Source organism: Oncorhynchus gorbuscha, linkage group LG08 (assembly GCF_021184085.1).
Source record: "Oncorhynchus gorbuscha isolate QuinsamMale2020 ecotype Even-year linkage group LG08, OgorEven_v1.0, whole genome shotgun sequence".
Taxonomy (NCBI): Eukaryota; Metazoa; Chordata; class Actinopteri; order Salmoniformes; family Salmonidae; genus Oncorhynchus; species Oncorhynchus gorbuscha.
Genome location: NC_060180.1, coordinates 48122321 through 48142132, shown reverse-complemented (window position 1 = coordinate 48142132; position 19812 = coordinate 48122321). Strand labels below are relative to the sequence as shown.

Genomic DNA, 19812 nt, shown 5'->3' with positions numbered 1-19812 from the left:
TCTCAAATCGAACAGTAATCTGCGCCGCTCTGCCATGTCAACGATGCAGCAGGGTGCATTGTCCAGAAACACATCACTTTTCTATAAATATATGTTTGAATTTTCAATCTAGTTTCATTGGTAAGGCAGTTAAATAAGTGTTTTTCCTCAAAGTGATCACTTGCATGTGAAAACATAGAATCCTATGCCCGAATCCCGGGCGTGAGCCAGGTTCGCCAGTTAATTACTTTAGTTTTGAGGCGTGGGCTTTAAACGGCGAACCTGGCTCACGCCCGGGAGGAAGCCCGGTTCCAAAACGAATGCAATCAACTTTCACCCAGGGCAAAACACGCCAAGGCGCCCGGGCAAGATTAATCGAATTCCCTAACTGACAAGCACACAATTTCATGCTGCGTATGTGGAGCCAGCCGCTTTTATAGGCATCATCATGTAAATCAGTGGTTCCCAACCGTTGGTACCCCTAAAGTACCCCCTCATGTAGTTTTTACCAGTAGGCCTATGGTCTCATGAGTCTTCTCAAGTACCCACTTTGGGTAGGCAAGGTACCATTGTTTGGGAACCATTGATGTAAACTGTCAAGTGCACGTCTCTGGTCTCTGGTCATATGACATTGTCGGCAGTGGAAATGTTACATAATGAACAATATTTTATATTCACAGTACATGCCATTCTCTATAAAATAAATAACATGTCCTTGATGGCCCTGGAAAGTAGGTTATCATGGTTATTAATTTGATATAAAGGCATTGTTGCTATATAGAAGAATGCAGAGAAAGTACTTATAGTAAGAGCAATTCTGCATGTTTGATGTGTTCCCGGAATTTGTTTCATGCCATTCCCATAAATTCTATGAACATCTAAAGAAATGCATTCTTTATTTTTCGAGTGATTGTCGAAAAATGTTGACACGTTTCTCATGGCACCATGCGCCACCTTGTGGTAAAGTTTTACACTAGCCCCTGAGTGGAACATTTAGGGTGAAACGATGTCAGATTGATGGCGGGGATTACCCAGACCTTTAGGTGAACACAATTATTACAATGCAAACTCCTGAACTAATAATGAAATACTTACAAAAAGTATTAATGTATTCCATTTAAAATGTTAACCGTACTGATTGTAAGACACTCCGGAACCCCCTTGATGTGCAAATGCTAATGGTTAGTGCACAAGTACTTAGCTTCGCTATTGGTGCAAAGTTTCCCGGGACTAAAACGTCACACCCACCATTTCGCGCCAAATTCATTGCGGTATCACTACGTAGTAGGTAAGAAAAGTAATTTTAAGATACTGTAGCTAGCTATTTCTAACGTTTTCAAAAGCTAAATGAACTAGGTCGTTGTTTATTAAATGTTTTATGTTAGAGCAAATTCAGATGACCTAATTTATGTGTTTGGGAATGTTCACCGGATTTTTAAAATAAAATCAGACTGGGTTTCCTCGGCAAGTAGTAGTTGGTGCCTTTCATGCAAAGATACTAACATAGTAGCTTTCTCTCTATTGTTAAATTGCACTAGCTAGCTACTGTTTTACAATGAACATGCCAGCCATCAAAGTATTTGATAAAAAAATGATTAGGAATATATAATTAGAGAATGTACCTAGTTAAGGATTTTACAATCAATATTTTATTTTTAGTTTACAAGCTCTTTCGGATGTTTAGTTGACTTCCCAGCTAGCCTACTGGCTAGGATGCATTGTTTCATTACACGTCGAAAAGAATGCAAGTAGCTACCAACAATTAACTCGTTAGTTATTGACATAAATAACTACTGGCTTTGTTATAATATAATTATAATTCAAACTCTTCTCCTCTATGTGTTACTTACTGGATGTATTATGTTATTTTACGAGTCAAAGACTCATACATTTAACGTTATTTAACCTTTTTCTTTGACCGTATAGTCAACCAGATTTCTTTTCTAGGACCTGTGATCATTCAGAATGTCTTCACCAACATCAACTCCCGGTAGACGCAAGCGCAACAGGGATGACATTCCAGCCACTCCTAAGTCGACAGCAACAGGTTCTGAGTACCATAAACTATATTTATAGATTGATTTTGTACAGCGATATTCTGTTTTTAATTTAATATAACACTCGAAGGACATATAAATCACATGAAAGGAAGTAGTCTAACCTAACCAACTATGTATTTTTCTGTCTCTGTAGCTGGCAGTGATGGCCCGGTCTCCCCTCCTTCCCAGCGGCGGAGAGGTCAGGACTCCTCCAACGGGGATCTGCCTGCCATGCCCACGTCTCCAGCCACAGACATTGCCAGCCCTGCTGTCCATGACACCTCTCTGTTCTCCAGCCCGCGTCGCTCAGGTAACTAACTGCCTCTCCAGCATTAACACACAGAATGATGCTGTTTGAGTTAGTCTTTTTTTTTGCAGTCACATAAATATACAGTACCAGTCAAAAGTTTGGACACATACTCATTCAAGAGTTTTTCTTTATTTTACTATTTTATACAATGTAGAATAGTAGTGAAGACATCAACACTATGAAATAACACACATGGAATCATGTAGTAACCAAAAAACAAATCCAAATAGATGTTATATTCTTAAAAGTAGCCACCCTTTGCTTTGACAGCTTTGCACACTCTTGGCATTCTCTCAACCAGCTTCATGAGGAATGATTTTCCAACAGTCTTGAAGGAGTTCCCACATATGCTGAGCACTTGTTGGGTCCTTTCCTTCACTCTGTTGTCCAACTCATCCCAAACCATCTCAATTGGGTTGAGGTTGGGTGAATGTGGAGGCCAGATCATCTGATGCAGCACTCCATCGCTCTCCTTCTTGGTCAAATAGCCCTTACACAGCCTGGAGGTTTGTTTTGGGTCATTGTCCTGTTGGAAAACCAATGATAGGCCCACTAAGCGCAAACCAGATGGGGTGGCATATCGCTGCAGAATGCTGTGGTAGCCATGCTGGTTAAAGTGTGTCTTGAATTCTAAATAAATCACAGACGGTGTCCCCAGCAAAGCACCATCACACCACCTCCATGCGTCAAGGTGGAAACCACATATGCAGAGATAATCCGTTCACCTACTCTGCATCTCACAAAGACATGGCGGTTGGGACCAAAAATCTCAAATTTGGACTCATCAGACCAAAGAACAGATTTCTACCGGTATAATGTCCTTTGCTTGTGTTTCTTGGCCCAAGCAAGTCTCTTCTTATTGGTGTTTTTTAGTAGTGGTTTCTATGCAGCAATTCGACCATGAAGGCCTGATTTCCCACAGTCTCCTCTGAACAGTTGATGATCAGATGTGTCTGTTACTTGAACTCTGAAGTATGTATTTGGGCTGCAATCTGAGGTGCAGTTAATTGCCGATTTCTGAGGCTGGTAACTCTTAATGAACTTATCCTCTGCAGCAGAGGTAACTCTGGGTCTTCTTTTCGTGTGGCGGTCCTCATAAGAGCCAGTTTGACGTTTTTTGTGACGGCACTTGATAATAATATATATTTTTTGTTGTTGTCAATTGCCACTCCAATTCACATACCACCCCAACAGATCCACAGATGATACAATCGCCTTTTCACTCCACACTGCCATTCCCACCTGGACAAAAGGAAAACCTATGTGAGAATGATATTCATTGACTACAGCTCAGCTGTCAACACCATAGTGCCTTCCAATCTCATCACTAAGCTAAAGATCCTGGGACTAAACACCTCCCTCTGCAACTGGATCCTGAACTTCCTGACGAGCTGCCCCCAGGTGGTAAGGGTAGGCAATAACACGTCTGCCATGCTGATCCTCAACACTGGCCCCTCAGGGGTGTGCACTTAGTCCCCAGCTGTACTCCCTGTTCACTCATGACTGCACGGCCAGGCACGACTCCAACACCATTGTTAAGTTTGCTGACGACACAACAGTGGTAGGCCTGTTAACCGACAACGATGAGACAGCCTATAGGGAGGTCAGAGAACTTGCAGTGTGGTGTCAGGACAATAACTCCTCCCTCAATGTGATCAAGACAAAGGAGCTGATCGTGGACTACAGGAAAGGGCGGGCCGAACAGGCCCCCATTAACATCAACGGGGCTGTAGTGGAGTTGGTCGAGAGTTTCAAGTTCCTTGGTGTCCACATCACCAACAAACTATCATAGTCCAAACACCAAAACAGTCGTGAAGAGGGCACGACAAAACCTTTTCCCCCTCAGGAGATGGGGAAAGGAGCTCGGCATACAGAGGGAAGTGCGTACGGCCAAGTACATCACTGGGGCCAAGCTTCGTGCCATCCAGGACTTATATAATAGGGGGAGTAAGAGGAAAGCCCATAAAATTGTCAGCGACTCCAGTCACCCAAGTCATAGACTGTTTTCTCTGCAACCGCACAGCAAGTGGTACCTTCGCGCCAAGTCTAGGACCAAAAGGCTAGACAGCTTCTACCCCCAAGCCATAAGACTGCTGAACAATTAATCAAATGGCCACCGGACTATTTACATTGACCCACATGAATAGTCACTTCACCCTTACCTACATGTACAATTACCTCAACTAACCTGTACCCCTGCCCGCACACTGACTTGGTACCGGTACCCCCTGTATATAACCTCGTTATTGTGTTACTTTTTATTTCTATTTTTACTTTCTAGTTTATTTGGTAAATATTTTCTTAACTCTTCTTGAACTGCACTGTTGGTTAAGGGCTTGTAAGTAAGCATTTCACAGTAAGGTCTACACTTGTTGTATTGGGCGCATGTGGCAACTAAAGATCAGCACTCCTACTCTGAGATGCTTTGTGGAGACGGGCCCAGATCATTTGTGCAGCACAACTGCAAAAAATAAACTGGAACTGTACCTAAAAGAACTGAGATTTTGACCCTGTGATGTCACTCGGAATGTTAAGTCAATGTCTTCTCCTCAGTTCTCCCAAGTGAGGTGGACATGAGCTCACCTCTGATGTACGGGACTCCGAGCTCCAGGGTGGAGGGCACCCCCCGTAGTGGTGTGGGTGGCACCCCAGCCAGACAGCGCCCTGACCTGGGCTCTATCAGGAAGGCCCCCCAGGTGGACCTTCACTCTGAGCCGGTGAGTAGAGAAACTCCTATATGGAGAATGATAATCAGGAAATGTATAACCACTAATGCTATATAGATTGATATTGTTAGCAAATCTGTAACAGCTAATGCTATTTATTTTAGAAAGTTAGCGTTAAGAGATTTGCTAACGGCTTATGCTATATAGAATGACATTGTTAGGAAATCTATAACAGCTAATGCCATTTTTGTCCTCCACCAGCCAAGTGCAGATGGTGCAGTAGCCAGTGAGCAGGCACTGGGTCAGAAGCTTGTTATCTGGGGCACTGATGTCAACGTGGGAACGTGCAAGGAGAAGTTCCAGGTATGGAAATGAACCTTTAGGGCTTTGCTTTCATTGGTGTAGAAAAATAAATAATACAAATCTAATTGATAAGAAAAAAGGTGAGTTCAATCTGTTAGATCATTTTAACTGAATGCTATTATTGTTCATTTTCCCCACAGAGATTCCTGCAGAGGTTCATTGACCCGACTTCCAACGAGGATGAGAATGCTGGTTTGGACCTGAATGAGCCTCTCTACATGCAGAAGCTGGAGGAGGTAGGGTCCCCCTCCCCCTAGCACCATGTGACACCAATAACAGTGATCAACCATTAACATCTTGTCTTGAAAATAGTATTGCACTTATTCTTTTGCAGTGATCATTTTCTACTTGTGTTGTCCCTCTAGATCAGTGTGGTTGGTGAGCCTGTGCTGAACGTCAACTGCAGCCATGTGCAGTCCTTTGACGCGGACCTGTACAGGCAGCTCATCTCCTACCCCCAGGTAAACACGCACGCACCAGACGGTCTCACATATGAACCCTCTCGAGTCTAAGTGGGGGGTGGGTGTGTAAATTCTACTAAGCTAGCATATGGAATTACCAAGGGTCAATTAGATATTTGATTTCTAGCTTTAGGACCTCTTTAATATTAATGGGAGATAATGGGCTATGAATGCTAACTTAAAATGTTTCCCGTATGACAGCGTTACATCAAATTGTAACCGCTAGCAAAGGTGGGTTGGTGTAATATTTGTCTGCTAAATATTTTTCTACCATTTATTACCATGGACATAGAGATTACAATATATTTAATTATGTGTGGCATACCAATAAGAATGGTGATTTATAATGTTGTTTTTCCTATATCTCTTTCACAGGAAGTCATCCCCACGTTTGACATGGCTGTCAATGAGCTGTTCTTTGAGCGTTTCCCAGACTCCATCTTGGAGCACCAGATCCAGGTGCGGCCGTACAACGCCCTGAAGACCAGGAACATGAGGAGCCTGAACCCTGAAGGTAATAGGACTGTGGCGGTAATTACATTTTGTCAGCCGGTAGCTGTTATGCAAATAACTGCTGGTCTCACTGTTGTTCACCGTTAATTAACATAAACACGTTTAACATCTCTGGACTTCCACACACATAGCCTACAAGACACTGATATCGGACCTCTGGAACATACACTTTAAAATAGGCAAATGAATCAATTGATTATAGCCTACACCAACACAATAAACCCATGATTTATTTTAGGCATTTCTAAAGATGCATCATATGGAGAAAAGAACCGAATAGCATATTCTGGGGTCATGTTAGGCCCTGATCTGGCTATGCCATGTGGCTGTTGGATACACTAGTTCATTTAGCAGACAAGATTTGCTTATATTTCCTGTGGCATTGTATATTATGTTCTAGTAAGAAGAATACAATTGAACATAGCGGAATAAAATAGAAAGGTTATTTTTCTGACGGGAGTGCGCACATGCATGCTGCTATTCTGTGTTGATTGGTTAACAAAGTGATCGGTTAAAACATGTCCTATATGCTTAAATGTAGTTATTTATGCAACTTTAGTTGTGATACAAAACTTAAGGTATATGTTTTGATTTCTGAGGCTGCATGATGTGACACTGATGATGATTTGGGAAAAGTAGCATGTTTCTTGCACAGGCTGCACACCATCTTTCTCTTATTCACAATTTGACAAGCACTCCGCTTCTCATCCATCAGACTATTCTGAATGTAATGTTTTTTGCATATCGCCTACTAACGTGTGGGATTATTTGATTTAGAGTGGCCCACACAAAAACATGTTATCCTTAGCCTGCACTCAAGTAGCGAAAGCTCTTCCCGCGGTTCCGTTTTTAATATGCCAGGTTGGCTACACCGGTTCGAAAGTGAATTAATGTGCTTAATTTTAAGAATTTAGCAATAAATAAAGCAGCACAAGAAAGCTTTAACCTTTTTTTAAATAGTGGCCAGTCAACAGTTTTCACATGTGATGGCGCAATGACTGGGCTTATAAGAACACTTTTCACTAGGCTCTTTAGGCTATGGGGTCTCCCCAACCATGTTCCAGGGGTCATAGGCCTATAGGCTATGCTTAGTTATGTGGCCAGTTTAGCTGATTCAAAACATATAGCCCTTCGGGCTAGGTAGTCCGCATGATGCATGTGACTATGGTTTGAAAAAGTTTTTTAAAAACAATGCATGTGCTGTTTCTTGCCTAGACTGCACACGCAGAACATCATTCACAACTGATGATAATCTCACCCATCAGGCTATTCTCAATGTAATCTTGTCTATGCATATACTAAATAATATACAGTACCAGTCAAAAGTGTGAACACATACTCATTCCAGGGTTTTTAATTATTTTTACTATTTTCTACATTGTAGAATAATAATGAAGATATCAAAACTATGAAATAACACATGGAATCATGTAGTAACCTAAAATATGTTAAACAAATCTAAATATATTTGAGATTCTTCAAAGTAGCCACCCTTTGCCTTGATGACAGCTTTGCACACTGAGGTCCAACTCATCCCAAACCATCTTAATTGGATGGGATCTGGGTGATTGTGGAGACCAGTTCATCTGATGCAGCACTCCATCACTCTCAAATAGCCCTTACACAACCTGGAGGTGTGTTTTGGGTCATTGTCCTGTTGAAAAACAAATGATGGTCCCACTAAGTGCAAACCAGATGGGATGGTGTATCGCTGCAGAATGCTATAGTAGCCATGCTGGTTAAGTGTGTCTTGAATTCTAAACAAATCACAGACCGTGTCCCCAGCAAAGCACCATCACACCACCTCCATGCTTCAAGGTTGCATCACTGCCTGGTACGGCAATTGCTCAGCCTCCGATCGCAAGGCACTTCAGAGGGTAGTGCGTACTGCCCAGTACATCACTGGGGCTAAGCTGCCTGACATCCTGGACCTCTACACCAGGCATGTCAGAGGAAGGCCCTGAAAATTGTCAAAAACCCCAGCCACTCCAGTCATAAACTGTTCTCTCTACTACCGCATGGCAAGCGGTACCGGAGTGCCAAGTCTAGGACAAAAAGGCTTCTCAATAGTTTTTACCCCCAAGACATAAGACTCCTGAACAGGTAACCAATGGTTACCCAGACTATTTGCATTGTGTGCTCCCCCACCCCTTCTTTTATGCTGCTGCTACTCTCTGTTTATCTTATATGCATAGTCACTTTAAGTATACATTCATGTACATACTACCTCAATTGGCCCGACCAACCTGTGCTCCCGCACATAGGCTAACCGGGCTATCTGCGTTGTGTCCCACCACCCGTCAACCAAGTAGCTACTGCTACTCTCTGTTCATCATATATGCATAGTCACTTTAACCATACCCACATGTACATGCTAGAGGTTGACCGATTAATCAGAATGGCCGATTAATTAGGGCCGATTTCAAGTTCTCATAACAATCGGAAATCGGTATTTTTGGGCGCCGATTTTGCCGATTAAAAAAAAACTGTATACCTTTATTTAACTAAGTAAGTCAGCTAAGAACACATTCTTATTTTCAATGATGGCCTAGGAACGGTGGGTTAACTGCCTTGTTCATGGGCAGAACGAAAGATTTTCACCTTATCAGCTCGGGGGGATCCAATCTTGCAACCTTACAGTTAACTAGTCCAACACTCTATAACCACCTGCTTCTCATTGCACTCCACGAGGAGCCTGCCTGTTACTCGAATGCAGTAGAAGCCAAGGTAAGTTGCTAGCTAGCATTAAACTTTGTTTTTTATAATCAATCATAATCACTAGTTATAACTACACATGGTTGATGATATTACTAATTTATCTAGCGTGTCCTGCGTTGCATATAATCGATGCAACGCTGGGGGGTGATTTAACAAAAGCGCATTTATTGTCAATCAGTGTTGCTTCCTAAGTGGACAGTTTGATTTCACAGAAGTGTGATTGACTTGGAGTTACATTGTGTTGTTTAAGTGTTCCCTTTATTTTTTTGAGCAGTGTATTTTCAAACCTGCATATTTCGCTAAAAGAAATCCAGGTTAGCAGGCAATATTAACCAGGTGAAATTGTGTCGTTTCTCTTGCGTTCGTTGCACGCAGAGTCAGGGTATATGGGCAGCCTGGCTCATTGCGAACTAATTTGCCAGAATTTTACGTAGTTATGACATAACATTGAAGGTTGTGCAATGTAACAAGAATATTTAGATATAGAGATGCCATCCGTTAGATAAAATACCGAAAGGTTCCGTATTTCACTGAAATAATAAACGTTTTGTTTTCTAAATGATAGTTTCCGGATTCAACCATGTTAATGACCAATGGCTCATATTTCTGTGTGTTATTATGTTATAATTCATTCTATGATTTGATAGAGCAGTCTGACTGAGCGATGGTAGGTAGCAGCAGGCTCGTAAGCACTCATTCAAACAGCACTTTCGTGCGTTTTGCCAGCAGCTCTTCGCAAGCACAGCGCTGTTTATGACTGCAAGCCTATCAGCCTAATGGCTGTTGTAACCGATGTCAAATCGCTAGCTAGTTAGCGGGGTGCACACTAATAGTGTTTCAAACATCACTCGCTCTGAGACTTTGAGTAGTTGTTCCCCTTGCTCTGCAAGGTTTGCGGCTTTTGTGGAGCGATGGGTAACGCTGCTTCGGGTGTGGCTGTTGTTGTGTTCCTGGTTCGAGCCCAGGTAGGGGCGAGGAGAGGGATGGAAGCTATACTGTTACACTGGCAAAACTATAGTGCCTATAAGAACATCCAATAGTCAAAGGTATATGAAATACAAATGGTATGGAGAGAAATAGTCCTATAAATACTATATTAACTACAACCTAAAACCACTTACCTTAGACTATTGAAGTCTCATGTTAAAAGGAACCACCAATTTTCATATGTTCTCATGTTCTGAGCAAGGAACTCAAACGTTAGCTTTTTTACATGGCACATATTGCACTTTTACTTCTCCAACACTTTGTTTTTGCATTATTTAAACCAAATTGAACATGTTTCATTATTTATTTGAGGCTAAATTGATTTGTATTATTAATTTAAAATAAGTGTTCATTCACTATTGTTGTAATTGTCATTATTACAAATAAATTCAAATCGGCCGATTTAAATCTGTATCCAGTTTTTTTGGTCCTCCAATAATCGGTATCGGCAGTTGAAAAATCATAATCTGTTGACCTCTAGTACATACTACCTCAATAAGCCCGACTAACCGGTGTCTTTATATAGCCTTGCTACTCTTATTTTCAAATGTCTTTTTACTATTTTATTTCTTTACTTACCTACACACACACATGCCTTTCTGCACTATTTGGTTAGTAAGCATTTCAGGAGTGTTGTATTCGTCAAAAAAACTTTGATTTGATGCGTCACATTTATTTGGGCTGCAATTTCTGAGGCTGTTACTCTAATGAACTTACCCTCTGCAGCAGAGGTAACTCTCGGTCTTCGTTCCCTGTGGCGGTCCTCATAAGAGAGAGTTTCATCATAGGGCTTGATGGTTATTGTGACTGCACATGAAGTTCTTGAAATTGTCTGGAGTGACTGACCTCCATGTCTTAAAGTAATGGACTGTCGTTTCTTTGCTTATTTGAGCTGTTCTTGCCATAATATGGACTTGGTCTTTTACCAAATAGGGCTATCTTCTGTATACCACCCCTACCTTGTCACAACACAACTGATTGTCTCAAATGCATTAAGAAGGGCATTCATTCCACAAATTAACTTTTAACAAGGCACATCTGTTAATTGAAATACATTCCAGTTGACTACTTCATGAAGCTGGTTGAGAGAATGCCAAGAGTGTGCAAAGCTGTGCCTACTTTGAAGAATCTAAAACTTTTTTGGTTACTACGTGATTCCATCTGTTATTTCATAGTTTAGATATCTTCACTATTATTCTACAATGTACAAAATAGTAAAAACAAAGACAAACCCTGAAATTAGGTGTCCAAACTTTTGACGGGTACTGTATGTGTGAAATTAGTTTTGATTTAGGGCCATTATCATGCACCTGTCGGAACAGGGTCAGGGGGGGGGAAAGGTCATCCTTGGGCATTTAAATAGCGAATAGAGGACATTTTCACCGTGGTTCTTTTTCATGCCAGCCAGGTAGGCTACTCCGGTTGTAAAGCGAAGCAATGTGCTTAATATTAGGAATTTTAAGAGATAAATATAGTAGACCTAGCCTATAGAAAACTTATGGTATCCCTCTTTTAGCAGAGGGCATCAACTCAGTTTTGCCATGCAATTGCATAGCCTATAGAAATGTTGCGCAACATGGGCTAATAGGAAAACTTACTTCATTCAATACATCAACCAGCTATTTACATTTTAGTCATTGAGCAGACAGTCTTATCCAGAGCGACTTACATTTAACTCATTGGGACAACCACATATCACAGGCATGGAAAGTACACAGCTGTCAGAGTCGGAGCTAGAAGAGGGGGTCAAGTGCAAGTGCTGGTTAAGTGTTTATTTAATGGGAGAGGGGGTTGAGGTGTGGAGGATTATTTAAGATACTATTTGAAGAGGTAGCGTTTCAGATGTTTTCCGAAGATTGGCAGAGACTCTGCTATCCTATATTCAGGGGAAAGCTGGTTCCACCATTGGGTTGCCAGGACAGAGGCGAGCTGCCATCCCGTAGGGGTGGGAGGGCCAAGAGGAGTGCTCGGGTTGGGGTGTAGGGTTTGCGCATAGCCATAGGTAAGCACCATGGTCTTGTAGCTATGAGGAGCTGGCTCTCACTGTGCAACAGGCAATCCTATTCCGCTCAAACTCTGAATGCCAGGGCTCTCATGAAGTATTTGATTATAATTTCGATTGCATTTGCACCGATGTCAGATGAAGACCTACGGGTTGAAATGTTGTTAAAAATAAATATCACCTGGGAGCATCTGATGGATGTCTAGCTTCCCTGAACAACACATGAACATCTATTGCACTATAAACCATATGAAGAGTGAATTATACTCAATTTAACATTGATTTTCTTTCCAAATTGAGCGTTTGAATGAGCCTGCGGCCTAGAGTGCCAGATGATTTGTACTTTTGGGGCTGACATTGATTCCATTTGTCCCGGGCAAGCTCAGTCAACCATATCTAAAATGTTTGAAACGAGCACAATTTGAAGCCATATCTGGTGCTATTGTGCTCAGTACTTAATACAATCTTCCTCTGTCTCTCTCCTTCCAGACATTGACCAAATGATCACCATTAGCGGCATGGTGATCAGGACCTCCCAGCTGATCCCAGAGATGCAGGAGGCCTTCTTCCAGTGCCAGGTTTGTGCTTTTTCTACCCGCGTGGAGGTGGACCGCGGCCGCATCGCAGAGCCTGCCGTGTGCCGCAACTGCAACACCACCCACAGTCTGGCCCTCATCCACAACCGCTCAGCCTTCTCCGACAAACAGATGGTGAGATATGGGGTGAAAGCGTTTTTTAAAGTTGGTCAAGATCATGCAGGTGGCTGTTATACTTTAAGACAGTCTGCTTACTTTAAATGGAAGATACGATTTATTTGGATGCTGCTGAACAGAAAACTGAGGAGAGTGGTTTAGTTCAGATACCCGTTAGTCCATAAAAGCTTGTCTTCCTGGGTTAGAACACAAATCCAATATTAGTGTATTCCCAGACACAGCTCTGAAGAAGCAGAACTCCTGTTTTCACTCGGATTCCTTTTTTCCCCCCTCCATCTCCCCTTTTCAGATCAAAGTGCAGGAGTCTCCTGATGACATGCCTGCTGGGCAGACCCCTCACACCACCATAGTGTACGCTCACAATGACCTGGTCGACAAAGTACAGCCAGGAGACCGCATCAACATCACTGGTGAGCTGTTTACCCCGTAGAAGGACTGGCTGTGAAGCGATAATGTATAACTTAGCTGTTGGATATGGTATGTGGAAGAGAGCAACCCGGCTCTACGTATTTTACTGGTTTGTGAGCCACTGACGCCGTCCCCGGTTAGAGGGGAATAAAGCAGCCCAAGAGTTAACACACATGAACTTTATTTAAACACCCTGAGAAAGGTCCTGTAAAGGGACAGAGAAGATGAATATGCTATACAGGATATAAATACACTGCATAGATATGTGCAGAGTGCAATAAAATGAGAGAAGCTATGTATGAAGGAATGATGATGAATACAACTGGAGCAGAGGACTATCTAATAACCATATATTACATAGAGTTTAGTCAGACCGTTTACATGCACCTTAGCCAAATACATTTAAACTCACTTTTACACAATTCCTGACATTTAATCGCAGTAAAAATTCCCTGTTTTAGGTCAGTTAGAATCACCACTTCATTTTAAGAATGTGAAATAGTATAGTATCTTTCATCACATTCCCAATGGGTCATATGTTTACATACACTCAATTAGTATTTGGTAGCATTGCCTTTAAATGATTTAACTTGGGTCAAACGTTTCAGGTAGACTTCCACAAGCTTCCCACAATAAGTTGGGTGAATTTTGGCCCATTCCTGCTGACAGAGCTGGTGTAACTGAGTCAGGTTTGTAGGCCCCCTTGCTCGCACACGCCTTTTCAGTTCTGCCCACACATTTGTAATGGGATTGAGGTCAGGGCTTTGATGGCCACTCCAATACCTTGAATTTGTTGTCCTTATTACGCCATTTTTCCACAACTTTGGAAGTAAGCTTGGGGTCATTGTCCATTTGGAAGACCCATTTGCGACCAAGCTTTAACTTCCTGACTGATGTCTTGAGATGTTGCTTCAATATATCCACATACTTTTCCTGCCTCGTGATGCCATCTATTTTGTGAAGTGCACCAGTCCCTCCTCCTCCCTCCTTTTTTATGGCGGTTTTGAGGCAATGGTTTCATCCTTGCTGAGCGTCCTTTCAGGTTATGTCGATATAGGACTCGTTTTACTGTGGATATAGATACTTTTGTACCTGTTTTCTTCAGCATCTTCACAAGGTCCTTTGCTGTTGTTCTGGGATTGATTTTAAGTTTTCGCACCAAAGTACGCTCATCTCTAGGAGACAAAACACGTCTCCTTCCTGAGCGGTATGACTGCTGCGTGGTTCCATGGTGTTTGCACTTGCCAACTATTGTTTGTACAGATGAACGTGGTACCTTCAGGCATTTGGAAATTGTGGTAGTGAATTATAAGTGTAATAATCGGTCTGTAAACAATTGTTGGAAAAATTACTTGTCATGCACAAAGTAATGTCCTAACTGACTTTTCAAAACTATAGATTGTTAACAAGACATTTGTGGAGTGTTTGAAAAACTAGTTAATGTAAACTTCTGACTTCAGCTGTAGTAACCCGAGTCACAACTACCGCTCATGCTAACAATAAACAAGTTACCCAATAACATTCAATGAACACTGTGAAGCTATACAAATAGGCAACATAAATGTCAAGAAAAGTTCATCTCTACTTGGAGCACATATGTGGTAAACACGTCCAACAGGCATAACAATAGTGATACAAACTTATGTTTTCACGCATCCCCATATCCACCGGTTCAACCATGCTCACCGACTGGGAAAAGACTGTTCGGGGTACGGGCCATATTTACTCCCTTGGGGAGTGTGGGTCAGGCTGGTTAGCCAATCAGGGCTCGGAGAGACTGCATGGCTAGAGCGTGCACAGGGGTGGGATACATGGCTATTGTCTAGTTGGCTGAAGCCACGAGCTGGAGATGTTCAATCTCTCATGCGAGGGGGAGAAAGGGTGAGGATGAGTGAGAGCCAGACAGCGCGGCTCCAGAAAGCAAATAAACAAATGCGCACACAATGATGTGGCGCCCACGGCAACGGGATTCTGTAACAGGATATAAAGTGCTTTCCAAAAAGTGTGCTCTAGTTAAAAGGGCAATCTGAAGTTGCCGCATCCATTTTTGGGCTTATAAATAAATGATATTCAGTGATTTCTTGTAGAATATAACTTGTAAGTGCCTCATGCGCTTAGTGCAACTACCGTATCCCATGTTAGTAACAAACACTGTTTCGACTTGAAATATGCTTAACTATAATTGTGATACTTTAGTGGTCAGTCCTTGCAATCAATAGCGCTTTGTTTGTTTCAACTGCTGTTTGCCCCCCCTACCCCTCTTCTTTTTTAAAGCCTATAACCATGGGCTTAGTTTTTCTGGTCAGGTCACGTGGTAAGGAAAAACAATTAGCCATAGTCATGCATACTGCTACTGTGCCTTACTAGAGTTTGAATAAGAAGACATGGTTCTATAGACTAATTTCTCTGCTGCGTTGAGTGTGCAGTTCGTCATCTGTGTACCTAGCAGTGGATATGATCGTGTGTAACTTCAAATGCAGCTCGTACAAGTAAAACATTTGAATAAAAACCTACTCAGATGGTTACCGTCAACAACGCAGATGTCAGAGGATTGATAACCTAGCAAGCCAACAAGGCAAGGGGAAATATCACAAATAAAGCTAGATAAAGCCATAAGACACAGCTCTGTTGAACATTAGAAACAAGTTGGAACCTGTTCAGGGAACCGAAAACCGGGAAAGACCGAATATTTTTTTAAGAAACCGAACCGAGAATAAAAGTGACCTTTTACTGTTCTGGAGCAGTAAAGAGAACAGGTGAAATAAAATGATTCATGATCCAGGGCTAGCTCTGGTCCAACGTTAAGTCAACTCTCTGAAGTTACCTTCCTTCTTAGAAGTCACTCCTCCGTAGGTATAATTATGTGGGCCTAATTCAAATAATGTATGTCATATCAACAAGTTACCCAGCGCTTCATGCCCAGTGCTCTCCTCACCCACAGCATTTCATTCACATGTCGCCCCCTACATTTGTCTGTAGCTTGCCTGCTCCATAGCAAGCTCCCGTATCCATTGGTGAAGTAATTTAATGTCGAGTTGAATGTAAAAAGGTTTAAAAAGGAACAGAAATGAACAATATAAACGTTACATTTTTTTGGTTCAAACCGGTCCAGAACTTTATTTTGCTGCTTGGAACAGTGTAACGGAACCAAAACAATAATGGTTCTGTTCAGAACAAAACGATTGGAGAATAATTTTGGTTCCATCCCTGCATAGCAATAACCGTCAGTCTTGTGTGTTTTCATGGTCATCACTCACTCACTGTTAAATTTCTCAAGGTCCCGAGACTCCCGACATCCGTGTTAGCTGTCCTGCTACAGAGCTTTTTAATGTTGGGATGCAAGAAAATGGTCCTATTGTCGTGACAAAACTCCTCAACTCCCCCACAGGTATCTACAGAGCGGTTCCTATGCGTGAGAATCCTCGCCAGAGCAACGTGAAGTCTGTGTACAAGACCCACATCGATGTCATCCACTTCCGCAAGACTGATGAGAAGCGCCTTCACGGGCTGGATGAGGATTCAGACCAGAAGCTTTTCACTGAAGAGCGCGTCCAGATACTGAAGGAGCTGGCCTCCAAACCAGATGTATACGATCGTCTCTCCTCCGCCCTGGCCCCCAGCATCTATGAACACGAGGACATCAAAAAGGTCAGTGAAAGCAAAGTTGTAGCACAAAGACCATTTTCTATATTGCCTGCTATGTAATTAAGATGTTTGTGCTACAACGCTTTTGGGAAACTCACCACGGGATCGTGCACAGTACTATAAACGTTCTCTTTTCCCAAGGGTATTCTTCTCCAGCTGTTTGGGGGCACCCGTAAAGACTTCAGCCAGACAGGCCGCGGTAACTTCCGTGCCGAGGTAAACATCCTGCTCTGTGGAGACCCCGGCACCTCCAAGTCCCAGCTGCTGCAGTACGTGTTCAACCTGGTGCCCCGCGGTCAGTACACGTCTGGGAAGGGCTCCAGCGCCGTGGGCCTCACAGCCTACGTGATGAAGGACCCAGAGACCAAGCAGCTAGTGCTGCAGACAGGGGCCCTGGTGCTCAGTGATAACGGGATATGTTGTATTGATGAGTTTGACAAGATGAGCGACAGCACGCGCTCTGTGCTGCATGAGGTCATGGAGCAGCAGACTCTCTCCATCGCCAAGGTTGGTTAAACATTTTTTTTAAAGAACAAAATAGGATCAGGGGATGAACTTTCCTTGTTAAAGGTTAAATAAAAAAGTTTACTGATGTTTAAGTTTCAGCACTAGGTTCAAGACTATTCACAGAAACGATGCACTTCACAGAAACTTATAGGCTCTTCTTGAATTTTAATGTTAAATGTGGTGTTGCTAACATCGAATGATTAAATAGTTTCACTACTGGAGAAGCATTATAATTTTGTTTTCTGTTTTGTAAATAGTCTGTTAGTAACGATGAACTACAGGGTAGTTTGTTACAAAGCTCTCTCTTTATTTTTGTGTAGGCGGGAATCATTTGCCAGCTCAATGCACGCACCTCTGTCCTGGCAGCAGCCAATCCCGTGGAGTCTCAGTGGAACCCCAAGAAGACGACCATTGAGAACATCCAGCTCCCTCACACACTGCTCTCAAGGTTAATATTACCTGATAGGTCAACCACCCTGGACACTCTTATTGATAAATTATATTGATTGTCAATAATATCCTTAGGGTCACTGAACCCCAAACAATTACTTCTCCACTGTAACTAAATGCACCTTGTTGCCAAAAATATAGAAAATAAAAATAACTCACAACAATATGACCTACTATTAAAAAATGTAGTATGTGAGGCATTAAACATAATATATTTAAAAATAAAATGATATTTTTCCCCTACAGATTTGATCTGATCTTCCTGATGCTGGATCCTCAAGACGAGGCGTACGACCGTCGCCTGGCTCACCACCTGGTGGCGCTCTACTACCAGAGCGAGGAGCAGATCGAGGAAGAGTTCCTGGACATGGCTGTGCTGAAGGACTACATTGCATACGCTCGCACTTACATCAACCCCAGACTGAACGAAGAAGCCAGCCAGGCACTCATTGAGGTACGATATAGGCATATAATAATAACAAATACTCTTAAGTTGAAAGGGGTTGTGATGTAGATGTAACTTCAGGGCCTGACAGCACCAAATACTGGTAAAAAAAAGAAGAAAAGTATTAAGTGGCTGGCTAGGTTTGTTTCAGGCCCTGAATGTAACAAGTTCTGTGCTGGTTCCAGGTTTAGGCTATATTAAGCCAGATGAAGCCCTGGTCGATATCCTGCAGTAGCATTCAACAGTGTAAAGGTTTTATAAATAAATTGGATTGATTGTATGGGTATTTTTCTTCCAGGCCTACGTGGACATGAGGAAGATTGGTAGCGGGCGGGGGATGGTGTCTGCCTACCCCAGGCAGCTGGAGTCTCTGATCCGCCTGGCTGAGGCCCATGCCAAGGTGCGCTTCTCTGACAAGGTGGAGACCATCGACGTGGAGGAGGCCAAGAGACTGCATCGCGAAGCCCTCAAGCAGTCCGCTACAGACCCCAGGACTGGCTTTGTCGACATCTCCATCCTCACAACCGGTATGGAGGATTTAGTTTATTTGTAATTATTTACTATGACAGCTCTTCAAATTCCTTTCAGATGTCTGCCATGTTAAATGTTTCAAATATGTTTTTGGATTGGTTGGATGTGCGAACCCAACCATGTAATGAATTTGTATGTGCCAGTGTCTTTGATAATGTGCAATATGGTGCAACTATTATCTTGTCTTTTTGTTTTTACTCAACACAGGAATGAGTGCCACGGCCCGTAAGCGTAAGGAGGAAGTGGCCCGGGCCTTGAAGAAAATGATCCAGTCCAGGGGAAAGACCCCTGCCATGAAGTACCAGCAGCTGTTTGATGACCTCAGAGGACAGTCTGAAGCTGTAAGTAGTACCTCCCAGCTCTGCTTTTCCTGTTGAGAACGATCAAAACAGTCCTCACAATTACCCTAAAACAAGATTTAAATGTGTGTTTTTCTGTACATTTGAATTGAATGATAAGCATATCCATCTTCTGAATAGTGTTTCTGTCTCCTAATGTGTTAACTTTCAGGCAATAACAAAGGACATGTTTGAAGAGGCTCTGCGCGCCCTGGCAGATGAAGACTATCTGACTGTCACTGGAAAGACTGTTCGCCTGCTGTAAAGAAACTCACGCCTCCCCTTACCTTGTACAGTCATTGAATTTGCACTTATTTCCCTGAACCAGCAGCTTTCTCTACAGAATACTGATCTGTGAAGAATGTTTGACCACATTAATGTTAATGACTCAGTCAGGACTAGCATTGTAATGCTTCATGATTACTGATAGTGCTTGGTTGCTTTGATGTTTTGGTAAGAAATAAAGAAATGCTTTTATATGTCATTTGGGATGTTTCAGGTATGGAAGAATGCTGATGCCAGGGCTACAATGCAACACTATGACAAGGCGTGCCATGATTACAGGCAGTGTGCACTTAGGACTACTGTGTTAGCCAGCACATGGCAAAAGCATAGTAGACAGGAAAAACTCCCTAGAAAAGTTTAAACCTAAAGAGGAACAGAGAAGAGATCTGGCTGTACCAGTTTGAGGTACTGTATGTTCATAGCATTCTCAAGCTTATTTCGTATGCAGTTCG

At 42.4% G+C, this 19812-nt stretch overlaps 1 protein-coding gene across 2 annotated transcripts; it reads left to right on the top strand.

Moving 5' to 3' along the window:
* Window positions 1-1213: 1213 nt before the first annotated feature.
* Window positions 1214-19559, top strand: mcm4 (minichromosome maintenance complex component 4). Of its 2 annotated transcripts, none has more exons than XM_046359726.1 (17): window positions 1214-1267; window positions 1927-2026; window positions 2173-2328; window positions 4882-5045; window positions 5256-5357; window positions 5498-5593; window positions 5723-5818; window positions 6194-6332; window positions 12528-12748; window positions 13041-13161; window positions 16548-16807; window positions 16946-17311; window positions 17632-17759; window positions 18008-18215; window positions 18505-18733; window positions 18945-19078; window positions 19248-19559. In XM_046359726.1, the coding sequence occupies exons 2-17, from the start codon at window positions 1945-1947 to the stop codon at window positions 19338-19340; spliced, it is 2595 nt and encodes an 864-aa protein (XP_046215682.1). In that variant the 5' UTR covers window positions 1214-1267; window positions 1927-1944; the 3' UTR covers window positions 19341-19559. The 2 variants fall into 2 exon arrangements, with proteins under 2 accessions (XP_046215682.1, XP_046215681.1); XM_046359725.1 differs by having other exon boundaries at window positions 1228-1267; window positions 1906-2026.
* The last annotated feature ends 253 nt before the right edge of the window (window positions 19560-19812 follow it).